Source organism: Antechinus flavipes, chromosome 2 (genome assembly GCF_016432865.1).
Source record: "Antechinus flavipes isolate AdamAnt ecotype Samford, QLD, Australia chromosome 2, AdamAnt_v2, whole genome shotgun sequence".
Taxonomy (NCBI): Eukaryota; Metazoa; Chordata; class Mammalia; order Dasyuromorphia; family Dasyuridae; genus Antechinus; species Antechinus flavipes.
Window position 1 is genome coordinate 440,558,886 of NC_067399.1, and position 19,752 is coordinate 440,578,637.

At 34.5% G+C, this 19,752-nt stretch overlaps 1 protein-coding gene across 2 annotated transcripts in view; it reads left to right on the top strand.

Annotated features, from left to right (window-relative positions):
- Positions 1-200: 200 nt before the first annotated feature.
- CNBD2 (cyclic nucleotide binding domain containing 2) overlaps positions 201-19,752 on the top strand; it is an 82,732-nt gene continuing 63,180 nt past the window's right edge. For both annotated transcript variants that reach the window (XM_051979221.1, XM_051979222.1), the window contains exons 1-2: positions 201-376; positions 2,115-2,252. In XM_051979221.1, coding sequence (XP_051835181.1) covers positions 311-376; positions 2,115-2,252 — 204 coding nt within the window. In that variant the 5' untranslated portion in view covers positions 201-310. The remainder of the gene's footprint in view (positions 377-2,114; positions 2,253-19,752) is intronic.

Sequence of the window (19,752 nt, forward strand, 5' to 3'; positions counted from 1 at the left end):
TTTAAGTCGAACAAGCTAATTGATTTCTAAGGATGAGCCAAACTAAGATACCACTAGATTGTCTCTAAACTGTCCAGGTGTAATGACCTGTCACTAAATAGCTGCTTTTGTGACCTCATCACATGGCTTCCCTGGTGACCTTTTTGATGAGTTGATTGGAGATGTAGAGCCAGAGATAAAAAGCTCTGTCCTCAGGCTTTCTGGGAGCTATTTGTTGTAGATTTAATGGGACATGGAAAAGCATACATTGGGTTCCATCTCTTATGGAAATGAATTTTTTTAGTTTTTGTATTCCAGCATAAAAGTAGACATGGAGAAAAAAAAACACCGTATATCTTGGAGGACTTGGAAAGAGGAAAGGGGTTACACATCAAAGGTATTAGAAAAGCAAAGAAAAAGAGATGCTAGATGGGCTTTAAATTTTTTTTAAAAATATATATGAATATCTATTGCTTTTATATCACCTTAATTTTCCAATCAGAAATATGTGTTCCAGAGTTGCTTAATATTCTGAGGCACATCCTCCAAAAAAAAAAAAAAAAAAAAAAAGGCTTTTACATTTTAATTATATAACAAGCCCTTTCAATTTTAAAGCATGGATTGTTGTATTATGCATAAGGGTGATGACTAAGTTTAATTAAAATTTAGTTTCTTTAGTTTGATTAATAAAAAGTAATATCCTTTATGGTTAAGTAATCAATAGTTTACTTTTAAAAAAATAAATAAAATTGCCTGGGTGCACACTGATGGATTGTGCTGCACTCAACCTATGTTCCTAATATATTTTTCCTCCTCCTAGAGAATCATCCTTTTCTAACAATAATCTTTTGCCACTGACCTCCTCCCCATCTGGATCTGAGACCTGAACTTTCTAAGCCAGGGTTTTCCAGAATCTAGGATTGGAGTCCTTTAGGTACTCGATCCACTCATCTTTGAAGCTCCCACTCTAGGGCCCAAAGAAGTTCATCCATTCATCCATCTGTCCTCTTCTCCCTCCCCCCCCACCCCCCCCACCCCCCCCACCCCCGTCTTTGTCTATCTCTGTCTCTCTCAATCTCTTTCTCTTCCTTCTCCCCCCCCCCCCAACTAATGGATTATCATGTGGATTCTGAGATGGACTATGGTTTCAGAGGGCAAAACTAGGACCCATTTGGATAAAAGTTATTCAATTCATTTAAATTCTATTCAGTAAACAGAATATTCTAATAGAACAGTCTAACAATGAGATTGATTATCTTGAGAAGTTGTGAGAACCCCATTACTTGAAGTATCTAAGGAAAAGCCTCCAGATATACTACAGAAGGGATTTGTACATGGAATCTCAATATACACAAGATGATCTCTGGACTCATTTATTTGTCAAAGTGCCTCCTCTGTGCAGACTCTGTGCTGGGTATTGTAGAAAATAGAAACTTTAAAAAAGAGTTGATGTTCACTGTTTAGTGGGGGACATAACTTAGAGATATGGCCATATAATGAATAATGAGATTCCTTTATTAGAGAGATTCAAATAAAATGCTTTGTGAGATTAGTATCTTTATGAGTTAAAAATTCATAGGAGAAGTAGGATTTGAATTTGTGTGAAAGAATGAGAAGAAGAAAGGCTTGACTTCCAGGCATATAAAAGAAATGTGAACTCTTTTGGTATCTCTTTTGGTCCTGGGATTCTGTAACTTCTGCTTTTTGTAAAAAGAGTAATTTGATAAATTCATTCTTATTATAGTATTACTGACTTAACATGTTAGCTCTGACAAGAACATTTGCATTTTGAAAGAGGTTGTAAGGAGAATGCCAAGTTTAATCCAAAAGATTGAAATTTACTCCAAATGGTAGAATTTCTGATAACATAACAGAAGGCATGTTCCATTTAGTGTTCCCCAAAGAGAGGAAAACATACCTTGATCCTATCTCACATAGCATCTCAGTGAGATTTGGTAGCCATGGTGATGGATTTGTTCATCATCATTGTATATCCAGTCCTAATACTTAATAAAAAGTGTTTTTCACAATCATTTCATAAAAGTTTAATAAACATTAATAAAAGCTGGTTGATTTGAAATGAATTAAGTGCTGATAAGACTGTTTTTTATTGTATTTCCTGTGGATCCTTACAGAAATTTAGTAGCGCTGTTAAAAAGATCATCATCATGCTTCGAGTGTGCAAGATATTTCGTGAGGGCCTCCATGGATTCCGGGAGTGTCAGATCACGCAGGTCACAGAGAAGGAGAAGCCTATCTTCACTGCATGGGATGTAAGGGAAGGGTCCCTGGGATTTGTTCAGCCCTTTCTGCTCCCCTCCAATGTTATTCCCTCAAATAGAGGATAAAAATCCTCAACAGAGGCTATCTCCCAATGCTTCTGCTAAGAATGTATTTCTTTCCCAAAGATACCTGACCTTTAACAACATGGCACAGTGCAAGCAAGGATCATTGAATTTAGAATCGAAGGGCATTGCTTAAAATCCTAGCTCTGCCCTTTGTTGTTATCTATGTGGTCTTGTATAAATCATTTGGAAACTCATTATCAAATAAGGGTATTGGACTAGATGGCATCTAAAGTCCCTTACGTTGTAAATAAAAAAGCTATTAAAAAAAATAAAGTCCCTTACAGCCAAAAATCTATGGTCTTATGATAATGCAGGTTATAACTGTGGCCTGGGAGGTTTGTAAGCAGTTGATCCATTCCTGAGCAATTCTGATCCATGTCATCTTTAAAATCTATTTTCCAAAAAAGATTGTTTCTTTTTGGAAGAAAAGGTGAAAGTTACACAGAGGCATATTTTCAATTTGATGTAAAAAAAAAAAAACTCACAATTTTAGAGCTATTCCAACAAATATGTTATGCATGTGAGAAAAAGGTCTACAAGACATAAAAAGAATGCTGTGGTTTGATCAGGCTGTAGTCAGTGTCTTTTAGGATGGGAGCTAATAGTTGGTAAATAAAGTATTAGAACACATGTGTGTTTATATTCTATTGGGTTAGATTTCATTTTGTATGTTTACTTAAAAAATTCTCTTGAATACCTGTACTTGTCAATGGAAGTTAAAATAAAAATTGTATTTAAAAAAATCAATCTGAACTGTTGAAAAGTGAAATAGATTACCATGGACTTCCCAGTTATTGGAAGCTTTAGGGGGAAGGGTTTGTATTATGACCATTTGCTGGGGATATTGGGGATATTCTTGTTGAGATTTGGGCTTGACTGGATCATCTCTGAGGTAAGTTCCAGTCCTAAGATCCCAGAATTCTGTAAATAGGGCAATAGAGAGGGTCAGAGAAAAGGAGACACAATAATGAATCTAATGTTATTTCATAAGTGAACAAATGTACTATCCAAAGAAATGCCTTACTCTAGTTCATATATTTAGTTAGCAGAACCTAGACTTAAACTGAAATTCTCTGATTCTCAGTCTAATGCTCTACTATATTAGTGTACAGCCACATATAGCTCACTTCCTCTTGGTTTGGTCTTAATAACTAAAATAGGATTGGTTGAAATTATAATCTGAGACATTAAAGTTCCATTTCAAGTTAGCCAATACTTCAGCTATCCCTCCCCAATAATGGATTTATATTTTTAAAGTACTGAGTACAATTTTAGATATCTTTTTCTCTCACAAATTATTTATGTCTCCACATATGGAAAATGGGAATATCAGCATCTGGCTTCTTTTGTTCCACACCAAAAAGTCTTTAACTGCCTTACAAGCACTCAGGCTAAAAGTCATCAAATGTAGGAATAAGGACAAAGTTGTTTTTATTTTTGATAGACAATCCCAGCCCCAGAATTGTACAATTGAAACTATCAGGTCAACTTTCCTCTCAATTTTGGAAGGTGTCAAGCAACCTTTACTTTAAAGTAGGAATCTATTTTTCTTTGGGATCTATACAATACATATTATTCACAATACTAGAAAAAGGATTATAGATTATTCCTCAGTACAAGGGTCTGCCTATTCTGCTAATATTTCTAGTACAAGCAAGGACTAAGTCTGAAGATTTGTTTTTCTCCCTTTTATTGGCTTTGTGCCTCATCTTCCTTGATAAAATGGTTCCCTTCTTTTTTCTCTAATATTAAGAGCAAAGTCTGTGAGTTTGTGCTTCTCTTTCATAGTTGATAGAGTGAAATGAAAAAGAATTTAGAAGAATTTTCTCAGGTCAGAGTAGAATAAATTCAAAAAGTGAGAATTTGAAGCAGAAATAAGCAATTCAAAAAAAAAAAGATTTAGTTCCTCAAGGATTTTCTGATTGGCTGGACTAGACTGAGGATCTGAATCTCAAAAGAATTGAGAGCACTTGGGAGTATAGACCTCTCTAACAAGGAGAAGGTCACAAAGAGCTACAGACAGCAGCATATGCAGAATGGAACAATTTGTTCAGGAAGAAGAAAAGTGCTACAGAGAGAATTTGTTTAGCAGAAGATCCTAATAGTTTGTGGGAAATGAATTTGGGGTTCAAACTGCTGAGAGGGGAATAATAGAGTACGACTTGTAGGGGAAATGTAGCAATAATTCTGTAGCAATAATAATAATTCTAAGCAATAATAATATCATTTTCCTGTAAGAATCCTGTAATCCCCTGACCTTAGAGTGCTATTGTTCTAACAATCTGTCAATGATTCTAAAGTCTTCTGGCCTTGGAATAGTTCTACAATAGTCCTACAAACATTGCTGACTGTCAGATAATAATCTGCTGGTCAGTGCTAACCAAATCCATGAGTCCACTCCTCAGTTCTACCTCTGGGCTATAAAATTAGCAAATCAGTGACATGAAGAAGTGGATAAATTTGTCTCTTTGCTCCTGGTTCTTTCCTAAATCCTTTTGGAACTTAGCCTGCTTCAATTGGTATTACAATTACAATAAACTTTGCCCCTTGACTTGGGGAAAAAAGTTTGTGGGAATGGAGTTACAACTTCACATCACCAAACCAGTAAAGATAATCAACATCTTCAAGTGGCGAAACAACAACATGAGAAATAAAATGGCATTACAGAGGGTATGATGACTTTAGTAGCATGAGTTGCTTTGATAATACTATTTTTTTTTTCTGTGTGCTCTCTCTTGCACAATTGTGATAATTTGTGTATATAGTAGATGGGAAAGGGAATATTCATTATTGTTGCTGTTATCAGTATTTTGTTATATTATTAAATGCTTTTTTGACCTATGTTCTGGTTGGTCTAGTAAAAGAAAAATATGTGATGGCTTGTGAACTACGGTTAAATAGTGGGTGCTGATTCAAATAGTGGAAAACTAGAAATAGCTTTCAGAGGGTTCATGACTGAGGGCAGCCTGGGCTACATTGGTGGTTTACTTTTACTTTTTTAGGGGTACTCATCTAGCATTTTAAGAATACCTCTTTTCTTTTTCTTTTTAACATCTTTAAAAATTTTGAATTCCAAATTATGTTCTTCCATCCTTTGAGAAGACATATGAAACATATGATCATATGAAACATATTCCTATATTGGCCATGTTGGGAAAAAGAAACAAAAAAAGCAAAAACAATAAAGTGAAAAAAGTATGCTTTGAACTCTCTGGAGGTAGATAACATTTTTTAATAAGATGGCTCCTTTGGAATTGTCTTGGATTGTTCTCTTAATCAGAGTAGTTAAATCTTTCACAATTGATCATCCTTATATTATTTTTGTTAAGGCAATTGGGGTTAAATGACTTGCCCAGGGTCACACAGCTAAGAAGTATTAAGTGCCTGAGGCCAGATCAGATTTGAACTCAGGTCTTCCTGACTTTAGGGCTGGTGCTTTATCCACTGCTCCACCTAGCTGCCCCAATCATCCTTATAGTATTGCTGTGAACAATATTCTCCTGGTTTTACTAACTTCATTTTGCATCAGTTCCTATGTCTTCTAGGGTTTTTCTGAAATCATGTTTGTCATTTCTTATAATACAATAGTATTTCATCACAATCATGATTACAAATTTGTTCAATCATTCCCCAATTGATAAGCATTCTTTTAGTTTCTAATTCTTTGTCACCCAAAAAGTTGTTATATTTTTGTATAAATAGATTCTTCTCTCCCTCCCCCCCCCTTTTTTTTTTATCTCTTTGGGATATAGCTCTAGTGGTAGTCTTGCTGAGACAAAGGATATACAGAGTTTTTATCACCCTTTGCACGTAATTCAAATTGTTCTCTACAATGGTTAGAATGATTCACAACTCCATCAACAATGCATGTTAGTGTTTCTATTTTTCCACATTCTCTCCAGCATTTATCATTTTCCTGTAAGAATGATTTTAAGATTTTTTCTCTTTTTCTAGGCTGTGATTTACAATTTGGTTTTCTAATGTGATTTTTACAAAATCAGGCTAATTGTTTTGATCTAATACCATTATACCATTGTGTGCAAAATGCATTGAAGTAGTTTTTTTTAAAAAAAAAAACATACTTTTGAACTATTGCTGCACATTATGATTGGTGCCCTTTCATAGGAATTAACCAGCACTGAGGGCTATTTGTCAAAAGAAACATCTTTTGACTATTCTGATATATATGGCTTTTCCACTATGTGTAAGACTCTTTGGAAGATGAATCAAAAAACTATGAAGTGCTTACTATGTATGAATACTGTGCCAACTATAGGGTTTACAAATAGAGAAAAAAAGATAGAATATGAAATTCATGTTCTAATGGGGGAGGAAAGCATAAAGAGGAAACTATAAGGCAGAAAGATACCATGAACTTTAGGGGCATTGGCAAACTAGATGATAGTGTTATCTTCACCATTTCTACTGAGATGATCCAATCCATTTCTGATATTGAACTGTTTGATAATGGCAAGGATTTTGGTAATGAGAACTTTTCTGTTCCATGGTTATGTTTGCTGAGGAAGTAGGGGCTTGTAGTATCCCTGAAAGCATTAGTCACATCTTTATAAGACTGATTCTTAGATTGATGGCTCGAGGATGATGGATCTACACATCCTGGTGAATTGCCAGTTGGTAATATTGTAAATACTGATGATAGCTTGTCAATCTTTTTCCCTCCATTTCAAGATGGGTGCAACATCATATTGCTTATTAAAAAAAACAAACAAACCCCAAAGTTAGCTTCCTTATCAGTGCCCTCTTATAAGCTTTCTTCTTCTGTGTATTTAAAAAATATTTCAATGGCATTCTTTTTTTTTTTTTTTTAGCATTATTATTGATAATCTCCTTTTCCCTTCAATTAGAAATTGAGAGGAAAGAACAGCTAGGTGGTACAGCAAATAGAGCACTGGAGTCAGGAGGATCTGAATTCAAATCTGGTCTCAGACACTTGGCAGGTATTAGTTGTGTGACTCTGGGCAAGTCACTTAACCCCAATTTCTGAAAAGAAAAAAAAAAACTTTTAAAAAAAGTACACATAATGAACAAGTGAATGGACTAGAAAAATAAATCCACAAAGTGGCCATCCAAAAGTATATAATGTTTTCTGCATTGTTTCTCTCACCTATGAAGTAGTAAATAACTCTGGACCTCTGAAACCATGGACAATTGGTCAGATCTGACATTGATCAGGGCTCTTAGGTCTTTTGAAATTTGTGTTTCTGTTCCTTTTATAAATTATGAAATAGCATATTTTGTGGTATCTTATGTCCCAGTATTATTCTATTGCATTTATATGCCCCAATTTGATCACCCATTTCTCTGTCATAAAAAAGGCAAACTAAATAAAACATCCTCTTAGATTCTACTTAAAAAAATCCTTCAGGAACAGAAAGTTATGCTTATGACCCTTCCTTGATATCATCCTCTCTCTTAATATTGTCCCCCCATCCTTGCTCATTTTTAACTTATTTATTTTGTGGTTTAATTTATCTAGTTCTGAAAGAGCAAGGTTGAGATCTTCCACTATTATAATTTTGCTGTCTATTTCTTCTTGCAGCTCTCAACTTTTCCTTTAGAAATATAGATGCTATTCCACTTGGTGCATATATATTTAATATTGATATTGCTTCGTTATCTATGGTACCCTTTAGCAAGATATAGTTTCCTTCCTTATCTCTTTTAATTAGATCAATTTTTGCTTTTGCTTGATCTGAGATCAGGGTGGCTATCCCTGATTTTTTTTTTTTTTACTTCACCTGAAGCATAATAGATTCTGCTCCAGCTTTTTACCTTTACTCTGTATGTATCATGCTGATTTAAATGCATTTCTTGTAAACAATATGTTGTGGGATTCTGCCTTTTAATCTACTCTGCTGTTTACTTTATGGGAGAGTTCAGCCCATTCACATTTACAGTTAAAATGACTAATTCTCTATTTCCTGCCATCTTATCCCCAGATTATACTTTTCTCTTTCCTTTTCCCCTTTCCTTCTTCCCCAATATTTAACTTATGAGCACCACTTGTCTCAAGCATTTAGAATTTCTCTCCCTTTTAGAATCTCTCCCCCTTATACTTTTCCCCTACTATTTCTGTTTTCTCTTCTATTTAGCCTACCTCTTCCCTTTTTGCCTTTCCCCTCCCTCTTTTCAATAAGGTGAGAGAAGTTTCTCTGTAAACCAAATATGTCTAATATTTTCTTTTTGAGCCAAATCTGATGAGAGTAAGATTCACACAATGTTCACCCCCCTCCCTTCTTTCCCTCAAATGTGATAGGTTTCCTTTGCTTCTTTGTGAGATGTAATTTCCCTCATTTTACCTGCACTTTTCCCTTTTTCTGGTACAATCCCCTTCCCACCTCTAGTTCCTTTTTTATATTATAATAGTAAAATCAAATTATACATGCACAAATTATACATGTATACATGTATACCCATAGGAGAAATACAGTTCTCAAGAGTTCTTTTTACCTTTTTATGCTTGAGTCCTATATTTGGAGCTTTTTTGTTTAGCTCTGGTCTTTTCATCAGAAATAAATGGAATTTACCTGTTTCATCTAATGCCCATCTTCTTCCCTGGAAGAAAATGCTCAGTTTAGCAAGGTAGTTTATTCTTGGCTGCATTCCAAGTTTCTTTGCCTTTCAGAATATCAGATTCCAGGCCCTTCAATCCTTTAAGGTGGAAGTTGCTAAATCCTGGGTGATCCTTATTGTGGGTCCTCAGTGTTTGAATTGTTTTTTTCTGGCTGCTTGTAATATTTTTCTTTGGTGTGATACTTCTGAAATTTAGCCATGATATTCCTTGGAGTTTTAATTTTGGGGTTTCTTTCAGGAGGTGTTCTGTGAATTCTTTCAATGGTTATTTTACCTTCTGATTCTATGACATCAGGACAGTTCTCTTTGATGATTTCCTGAAAAATAGTGTCTAGGCTCTTTTTTTTCATCATGGTTTTCAGGGAGTCTAATAATCCTTAGAAGTTTCTCTTAGATTTATTTTCCAGTTCAGTTGTTTTCCCAAGTAGATATTTTACATTTTTTCCTAATTTTTCTTTTTTTTTTTTTTTTTTTTTTGGTTTTGCTTGACTGATTCTTGATGACTCAAGTCATTCATTTCCATTTATTCAATTCTGATTTTTAGTGAATTATTTTCATTTACTGTTTTTTACTTCTTTTTGTATTTGTCCAATTGAGTTTTTAAATGAGTTGTTTTGTTCTATGGAATTTTTTTCCATTTCACAAATTCTGGTTTTTTTAAGGGATTATTTTCTTTTTCCACTCCATAAATTCTGTTTTCCTGGAGTTATTTACCTTTTCCAATTCACAAATTCTGTTTTCCTAGGAGTTATTTACCTTTTCCATTTCACAAATTCTATTTTTCAGGGAGTTTTCTTTTTCCACTTTATCAAATCTATCTTTTAATGAGTTATATGCCTTTTACAAACTCTCTTGCAGAGTTTTCCTTTCTTTTCCCCATTTTTCTTCTAGCTCTCTTTTGAGATCTTTTTAAATTTCTTCTAGGAGAACCTTATGTGATGGGGATCAGGTTATATCACCCTTTGGGGCTTCATCTGGAGACAATCTGCTGTTAGACTCTTCAGGGTTTGAAATCTGTTCTTCTCTTTCACCATAGAAACTATCTATAGTTAGAGTTCTCTTTGCCTTTTTACTCATTTTAAAAAAAAAAAGTTGGGGTCTGCTTTTAGGGCAAGGGAGGTTTTCCAAGCTTCCTCTACAGGCAACAGCAAAGAGGCAGCAGCTGCTCTGGGATCATGCTGACTCACTCTGGGTGCTGGGTGGGAGTGGCAAGGTCCCATAAGACTCCATTTAGGTTTATTATTTACCTTTTGTGTTTGTGTTGGATGTTTTATAACTTCTCTGCTGCTCTACTGGCTTGCAACCAGGGCAGAGTAGCTAACACTGTGGTAGAGTTCTCCCTATAGATTCTCCACCACACTGAGTCTTCACCACTCTGGGGGAGACCACATCCTGCACCAGTGTGCTCAGCATGTGCTGGCGTCCTGTGCCTAGCCTCCCTCCCTGCTCAACCAAAACAGACCTTTTCTGGCAATCTTTGAAATTATCTTTGGTTAATTGGCTGTGCTCCCAACATTTGTGAATTCTGCCAGCCTAGAACTAATTCAGAGGCTGAATTTGGTAATTAGTTGAGGGTCCAAGGAGAAGCTCAGAAAGAAGCATGTGTCCTCTCCATCATCTTGGCTTCCCTCCTCCCCCTCCCCCACCCAAATATTTTTTGACTCAGAATCATTGATGCCCATTTTAGTTTTCAAGAAGTCTGCTACTTAAGATTTATCATTTTCCCTTCTAAGTTATTTATTTTCCTTCCCTTCCCTCAATAGCTTAAAAAATTCTTTTGCTTTATGGTGGTATTTTATATAGTCCATGTGTTAAGCCCATTTTTCTTTGGTGTCTCTCTGCTTGTAGTTGTATAGTATTATTCTCACCTTCTTTGGGGTAATTTCTAGATTTGCAATTTTTTTTTTTTCCTTTGGTTTATTCATTTCTCAAGTCTTCTTGAATTTGTGTTTTGTGCAACAACCAAGCTATGCTTTGGGATAGGATGATCAGTTCTTTTTGGTTTTATTCCAGTATTCCTGGGGAACTACACTGATTTCAGTCTTTTGAAGTTAGATATGTCCACCTCTCTGCTGCCTCATCTCCCTTCCTCCCCCTCCCCAAATCTTTGAGATTTGGAGCATCGAATCTTTGAGGCCCTCTACTGGAGTGTTAGAAAATCTCATAGTTCCTGAGTCTGGGAGGATCCTGGTCTGAGCATTAATTCACTGTGTTAAGTCATTCCCCATTACTATTCCACTCTTGTATAGGCCACTAACATAAGAAGAGAGATCAATTTATTTCAATCAGACTATCTTGAAGAACATAAAGGAGAGAAAAAGGAACCACGTACAGAACCTCTCCTTCACATATAGTTTAAAAGAAGTTAGGAACAGTGGAAAAGGCAGAATGCTTTTGTATCCATTAAAAAGGACTTTTCCAGAGACACCAAGTTCTCTGCTACAGATGTGGATTAGATGGCCACATTTGTGTTAGGCATGATAGAAAGGAAAATCTAGAATTTGCCAGAAGTTGAATAGTTTCCTCATTCATAAAATTAAAAGGGTGGATACAATAGTTTCTAAAGTCCTTTTCAGCTCTAAATATATGATCCTATGAACTCTAGTAGATCAACATCAAAAGAGAGGAATGGAAGATTCAAGCTACTGCAGGTTCTGAAGACCCTAAAATCTGTCCCAACCAATTTCCTGGGTCTTTCCATCTAAAATCACAATACTCTATATAGAAACGACAGCAAAGATAGAAGATGCAGAGTATTCTGCAGTGTTGGATCATGGGTTCAAGTGAAAATGCTTTTCTATTTTATGAAAGATAGTTCTAATATGTACCTTTACAGCTTGTTCAGAAACTATAGTCACCATTCATATCTGGGTTATATGAGTGTGTGCTTAAAATTCATTAGTGTCAGAAAGAAGTCAGAACATATGGCTTATAGAAGAGGCCATGGGTGGCAGCAAGTATCAAAAAAAACACCAAAGGCTAATTCAAGATTGAATGGGGATAGAAAGGAATATATAACTTTTTGTAGTGGTATATTGCACAAAATTTGTATTTGCATAAAAATGGACTATATATTAGGGCATACAATCTTACAATCAAATACAGAAATGTAGATATATTAGATATACACATTTCATATCATAATAAAATAAAAATTATATGTAAAAAAGGGCCATGGAAAAAATAGAACAAAAATTACTTGGAAACTAAAAAATTTAATCCTATAGAATGATTAGATCAAACAACAAATCATCGAATCATTTAATCCAAGAGAATAACAATGAGACAAAATACCAAAACTTATGGGATATAGTCAAAGGAGTTCTTAGGGGAAATTTTGTATTTCTAGATGTTTACGTGAATAAAATAGAGATAGGGGAGATCAATGAATTGGGTGTGCAACTAAAATTAGAAAAAGAACAAATTAAAAGTCCCCAATTAAACATCAAATTAGAAATTTTAAAAATCAAAGGAGAGATTGATAAAACTGAAAGAAAACTATTGAACTAATAAATAAAACTAAGAGCTGATTTAATGAAAATGCCAACAAAATATATAAACCTCTGGTTAATTTGATCAAGGTTGCATCCAGGGAAGTTTGTCTTTGTCTATGACTCTTCAATATTTAGGGAAGGGGAGGATCATTGGGGGCAATAACTTAGCATCAGAACTATTGTATTCTTTAAAGAATAAATTGGATATGGGTTAGATTCAAAAGAAAAGGAAAAAACTCCACCCACAATAATCCCTAATTCTTTTGAAAGCAGTCACAGGAAAGATACTGTTACCCTTTCTGAGATGGAAGGTCCAAAGAACCATCATCAAAAGATCTGTTGATCAAAAGTGTCATGATAGAGTCTGGCTGACTTTTTGATGTTGGTTTGAGAAGAAACTGGAGAATTCCAGATGGGCATGCATTATTAGATTTTGAACAAGAACATTATGGTCCATAAGTGTACCATACTACAAGTTTGGGATGCTCATATTGATTTCTAGGTAGCCAATATTTTGAGCGCAGGACTTTTGCAGTGGGAACTATCATATCTCCATACTAAAGGAAGAGAAAAAAAGACAGTTGAATTTGGCCAGTTTGGACTGTGTGCTCCAAAAGATTTCAAGAGTTCCTGACATTTTCCAATGATTTGTGGGTAAGGGGTGGATTGGGTGAATTCTTTAATTAAATTGATAAGCTTATATAGTGGTGAGCCTGGACTTTTTGAAAGTACCCCTGCCTATGGATACAGATATATTTACTAACACATTAAAATGAAAAAAAAAACTGAATAAAACTCAGTGATGAGGGCTTCCACAAGATTGGGTCTGTTCTGTCTTTCTCTTGCTCTTTAGGATGTGTTCCAGTGATTGGGTTGTAACCTTGAGATCATTTGACTGGTTTGTATTCTTGAGAGAATGGACTTTCTGATAGGAACTATCCTTTTGGGCTGTTACTTATTTATAAAAGAGAGCTGGCAACTCTAATTAGCTCCCTTGTCTTCTCCTTGTGTTTTTTTTTTTTCTGGAAAAATCATGAGAGATCTGTGAGATCTTGAGAGACATGTCTGGGATAAAGATTGGGAAACGTTGCTGTGTAGAGGCGCAGACTACAACATATGTAAACTGCATATGTGTTCATCTACAGCTTTTTCAGTACAGAGAATGGCATAGATGTCACAGAGACCTCTGAGTGTTGACTTTCTCTACTCTAGATGTCTACAGTTAAGATAATGGTAAATTATCTTGGAAAAGCAGATGGCAGCTGTATATGTTCATCATTTGGACGAAGGAATTTTGTAGATAATATTCCTGACCTCCAAACTCCTGTGTACAAGAAAAGGATTGTAATTATTTTGACAGAGCACAATCTTATAATTTAGCATCCTAAATAGAAAAAGGAGATTTCTTGGGCCAAGCTTTAGGATTGCCACAGAATTTAGAGATTGAACATTCTGAATAGAGAAAAGCAATTTGTGAGCAATATGCCTGCTTTTTACAGAAGGAGGAAGATTACCCACATGGCTTTTTGGAGGTAGATGATTAGTACATGGTATTGAAGAAATGAAGAGCTATTCTTTTATCCTTGCTATTACCTTGAGTTAATCAGATTGAGTAGATACACAGAAGAGGTTTACATGTCTAGCTATCCCCCAGAGTGTGCTTGTCTTCTGGGAGATGTTCAAACCACATGATAGTTCTTTTCAAAGCCTGTAGGAGAGGATTCCCAAGAATGTATTGCCTACTGGCAATCCCGGTCCAATTCCCTTCAGAGGGAAGTGCAAACCATAGAGTAGCATTGAGTTGAAAGTAGTCTAAGACCTTGTGGAAAATAAAAAATACAGTAGCTAGAAAAAGAGAGAATTGATAAATTCAGTATGTAATTAAAAAAATAGAAAATCATTAAATTGCCAAACTCTCTATATAAACACAAAAGATGAAAATTAGAAGAGAAAATTAGGGGAGAAATAAAGTTAAATATGATAATATGGAAAAACAAAATTAACAGCTATTTTTAAAAAGGCTAACAAAACCAATAAAACTTTAGCCAGTCTGATTTTTTTTAAAAGAGAGGAAAATCATATTACCAACATCAAAACTCAGCATGACAAATTCACAGTGAACAAAGGAAATAAAAAGTATTATCAGGGACTACTATACTCAATCATCTACTAGCAAATGTGAAGTTAAAGGAAATTAATTACTTACAAAAGTATAAAATACAAAAATTAACAAAACAGAATATAGAAATCTTAGACAGACAATGAAACTGAACAAGATATAAAGGAATTACCAGAGGAAAAAAATTCCTGATCCAAATGAATTTATGGGTGAATTGTATCAACTATTATTATCTGTGCTATAAGAATTATTATTATTTTTTAAAGAAATTTTGAATTTCAACAAACATATTTACTTTCATTTTAAATCTGGTACACATAATGCTTTCTTGTTGATTGATTTGCTGAGCATACTCATCTTCCTATTTTCCACTTTGATTGACAGGAATGTAATCCCTAAGAGGGGTAAAGTTGCTCTTCTGTTTTTTTCTTTGTATTTTAGGCAACAAAAAGAGACAGAAGTTCAAAAATTGAATGGGGCTCTATAATAAAAGGCAGAGGCCAGAGGAGGTCACACATGATAGTGAGCTGGTGTAATTTTAAAGGGCCTAAAAAATGTTTTGTTCTCTCTAGCTGACAGTATAGATCTGCTGCTTCTTCTGTTAAGAAAGAGACAAAAAATGGAGGTAATCCTAGTTTGGGGGACATGGGCTCTTCTAGTTTCAACCCACTGAAGTGTCTTATCATCAGAGGTTCTTAACTTTATGTTATGGCTACCCCTTGGTAGCCTGGTGAATCCTATGAATCTCTTCTCAGAATAAGGTTTTTCAATGGAAAAAAAAAAAAGATAAAATTTGTAGGTTATAAAGGAAACCAATTATATTGAAATAAAAATAGAACTTTCCCCACTTGCATTTATGGATTCCTGAAAATATATACATGGAGGTTTGTGGACTTCAGGTTAAGAATCCTTGTTGTCTACAAGAATAAAAGATGAAATTAGGCAAGGATGGTGCTCCAAAGTTTTCTAAACTGTCTGACTTTGCAACTGAAAATTCTTAGTAGTCTTTTACTAAATAATTTTTGGGTGTGTCTGTCCTTGTAGTTGGTATAAGATCAAAGCAGCAGCATTTGGAAGAACTAGTAGAGGGATTTGAAAATTCAGACTGTCAAAAGGAGATAGCTGTTTGGTTTGGTTGTTAACACAATAATAATTTTTTTTTTTTTAACTTTCAATTTCACCTTGGTAAATGCATTTAGCCCATAGGTTGAATAAGTGAATTCTTTATAGCTATCTTGAGAAAAGAACCAAAATTGGAATTTCAGGTGAATGGGGGCTGAGTCAATATGAGAAATAATGGTTTTTATCACCATATTTTAAATACTTACTGTGTACCATGTATTGTGCTAAGCAATTGATTGTGTCCTCATGGATAAGGGAAAGACTCAATTTAGAGAAAGCTAGTGAATGAATATAATGGAATACTATTGTACTCTTTAGAAATGATTAGCCGGAGAATTTCAGAAAAACCTGGAGAAACTTACATGAGCTGATGCAAAGTAAAGTGTGCAGAAACAGTAGTATACTGTATACAGTTAACAGCAACATTGTATGATGAGCAGCTTATCTACTCTCAGCAATACAGTGATCCAAGACAATTCCAAAGGATTCATGTTGAAAAATACCATCCATATCCAAAGAAAAAAATGATGGAATCTGAATGCAGATTGAAACATTTTATTTTAATTTTTTTTTCATGTTTTTTTCCCCCTTTTTGGTCTGTTTCTTTTTTCACAACATGACTAATATGGAAATATGTTTTACATGATTGCAGATAGATAACCTGTACTAAATTGTTTGCTGTTTTAAGGAAGGCAGAGGTATGGAAAGAAAGGAGAAAATTTGAAACTTGAATATAAAAAGAGAATGTTAAAATTTGTGTTTATATAAAATAGGAAAAAATAAACTGAAAAAAGAAGTAGTCATCTATATGTTTGTATACTACCATTGAAAAACAAGAACTGATAAAGAAATATACTTTTCAATAACAATAAAATTTATCAAATATTTGGACATTAACTTATCAAGATATACAAAATACCTAACCTATTAAATACAACTTCAAAATCATTTGGAGAAATTAAAGAACTGAATAAATGGAGGCATAGTCTTTCACTCATAATTTGATCCAGCATATAATAGCATATATAATGGACTAACAAATTTAATTTAATATTTTTACAGAATTAAAGTCATGACAATTTTTTGAAAAATATATGGACATCTGATAATATGTACCATAGTAAACTTCAGAGATGCTTGATATAACTATAAAAGAAAGGAAACATATGTCATTTCCAAACAACTATGCTTTTCAGAGCAAACCAGGAACAAACAAACAAGTTTAGTTCTAACCAAGTTAGTTCCTAATTATCAGAAAAGATAAAAATAGATAATTTTAATTGCATAAAACTTAAAAAGTTTTTGTACAAATAAAGCAATGTAGCTAAATTAGAAGAAAAGCAATTCATGGGGGGAAAATAAGCTTTACAATGAATGTCTCTGATAAAGGTCAGTTAGGTAGGGTACATGGGATATTGGCACAAAAATAGGAGGAAAAAGAATAATTATTAGATGATTAGATATGTAGATAAGTGGCCAAAATAAGTAAGCAATTTTCAAAAAAGAAAATGCCAGATTAGCAACACACACATGAAAGAATGTTCCAAACCACTAAGGAATGGTACAAATTAAAACAAATTTTATGTCTCATCTCATATCCATAATATTAATAAATGAAAGGAGAAAAAAAATCTGAAGGGGACAGAAATAAAAAGTCATTTAAATGCTGTTATCATCCATTGCTGTTTGAGAATATTAGAATCTGTTTGACGTTAGATCCAGAATTTTCTTTTCTGTGGTGCTTCAAATCATTGTGGATGGATTTCACAGATAAGGATCAATAATTTTGGACATTGATAATTTTTTTCTCATACTTCTTACAGTATTATGGAATCATAGATTTAGAGTTGGAAGGGATATAAAAGCAGTGGTGTGTGAATAAATGTTTAACAACTGAATTTTGAGAAGAGGAGTAGTAACACTTTTAATTTTAATCTGCATTATTAACATTTTCAGCGTCTCTTTGTTAGGTCTTAGGTAATCAACAAAACAATAAATTAAGCCCCTGTCTGTAGCACTTGCAAATTTCCAGAGGATAAAGAATCATACTGAAAATTTAACTGGTTCTGAAACTAGCTCCAGTACATGCTCTTGCAGAGGACCTTGAGTCCTACCTGCTCATTTTATAGATTTAAGAAACTGAGGCACAGAGGAGTTAAATGATTTGCTCAGAACCACATTGCTATTAAATGTGTGGAGCTTCATTCCAGGTCTTTCAGACTCTAATAATCCAGTGCTCTCGCCATTACTCTAGGCTGCCTTCTCAGTTAAGTTCCAATATAAGCATTCCATGTCAGAGTTCTAATGTCTACCAGTCCTGAAACAGCAATGTCTTTAAGTAAATAAAGTCTGCTTCCCCTTTACACACACACACACACACACACATACACACACACACACACACACACACACACCCCACACACATTTATATCCTTGAATGATGCTTTGAGAAAAACTTATAGCTATGTGTGTGCTGTTTATACGTGTATATCTAATATCCTTTTAATGATGTTTAAAAAAAATTTAAAGCTACTTCCCAGTGTGCGCCTCCCCCCCATTTTGAAAATAATTTTGTCACAAAGTGCAATTAAATAAATCAAATTAGTCTGTTGGCCATGCCTGATAATGTATGCTTCCTTCTGCCCTACCCTCACCTCTCTGATGGAAGACGTTTCATTTTTAGTTTTCTGATGTCATGATTGTTCTTTTTCTTCATATTGTTGTATACATTGTCCTCCTTGTTCTGCCTACTTTGCATCAGCACACACAAGTCTTCTCAGAGTTTCTATGAGTTCCTCATATTCATCCCTTCTTAAAAATAATATTTCATTATAGTCATATATCATAATTCAATCAGCTATTTCCCAAATGATAAGCATTCTTGTATTCTCGTTCTTTGCCACTAAAAAAGTACTTACATCTATATATCTATATCTACATCTACATGTGTTTATTTTTATAATCTGACCAGAAAGGTTTCATTCTTTCTGCCTTTGAGCTTTGAAAATTCTTGTTTTCCTTCAAGACTCAGTTTAAGCATAACTTCCACATATGAAGCCTTTCCTTATTTTCTAAAGAATAAATGTTAGCTATGTGATATAGTGGGCAGAGCACTAGCCTTCAGGTTAGAAATATCTGAGTTCTGATCTGGCCTCAGACACATAGTAGCTGTGTAGCTTTGAGCAAATTTCATAACTCCTGTCTGCCTCAGTTTCCTCAACTATAAAGTGGGGACAAGAACATCTACTTCAGTGCCTAGTGCTTAAAAAATGTGTAACCTTTGCCCATACCTCCTGTTGACTTTCCCCACACAAAATTACTTTGGCTTGATTTTTGTACAGGTTTTGTATATTCCTACGTAAGGCAAAAATTCTTTTATTTTTGTCTTTGCATTTCCATTCATATTTATTTAAATGTCTCTTAATTGATTGGAAGGGTATATATCTGGAATCAGTATTGTGGAGTCAAAGCTAGGCAATATGCAAATTTTTCTAGTACAATTCCATATTGTTTTTCAAATTATTTGGGTCAATTCTCAAGTGGTAACCAATGAAAGACTAGAGTTCCTGTGTTATCACCTTTCTTTGTCCTTTGTTCAGTCATTTTTTAATCATGGCTGATTCTGTGACCCCTTTCAAGGGGTTTTCTTGGCAAAGATACTGGTCATCGTTTCCTTCTTCAGTTCATTTTACAGATGAGGAAACTGAGGCAAACAGGGTGAAGTCACTTGTACAGGGTCCCACAGCTAGTATCTGAGACCAGATTTAAACTTAGGAAGATGAGTCTTCCTGAATCCAGGCCCAGAGCATGACCAAACTGTCTATGTTCCCACAATCCCTCCAATAGTCCCCATTTTCATCTGTTGTCTGTTTTGCCAATTTGATAAGTAGGAAGTAAAATCTTGGAGTTGTTTCAATTTGCACCATATCTTACTCTTAGTAACCTGAAGCATTGCTTCATATGGCTGTTAATAGCATGTATTTCTTCTTTATCAAAACCCTTTCCCTTGGTGGGTAGTCCTGCTCAGAGATCTTCCTCCCAAAGCTGGCTGCTTAGCCCCAGCTGTGATCTATCTAGATCTAAAATTATTATCTGT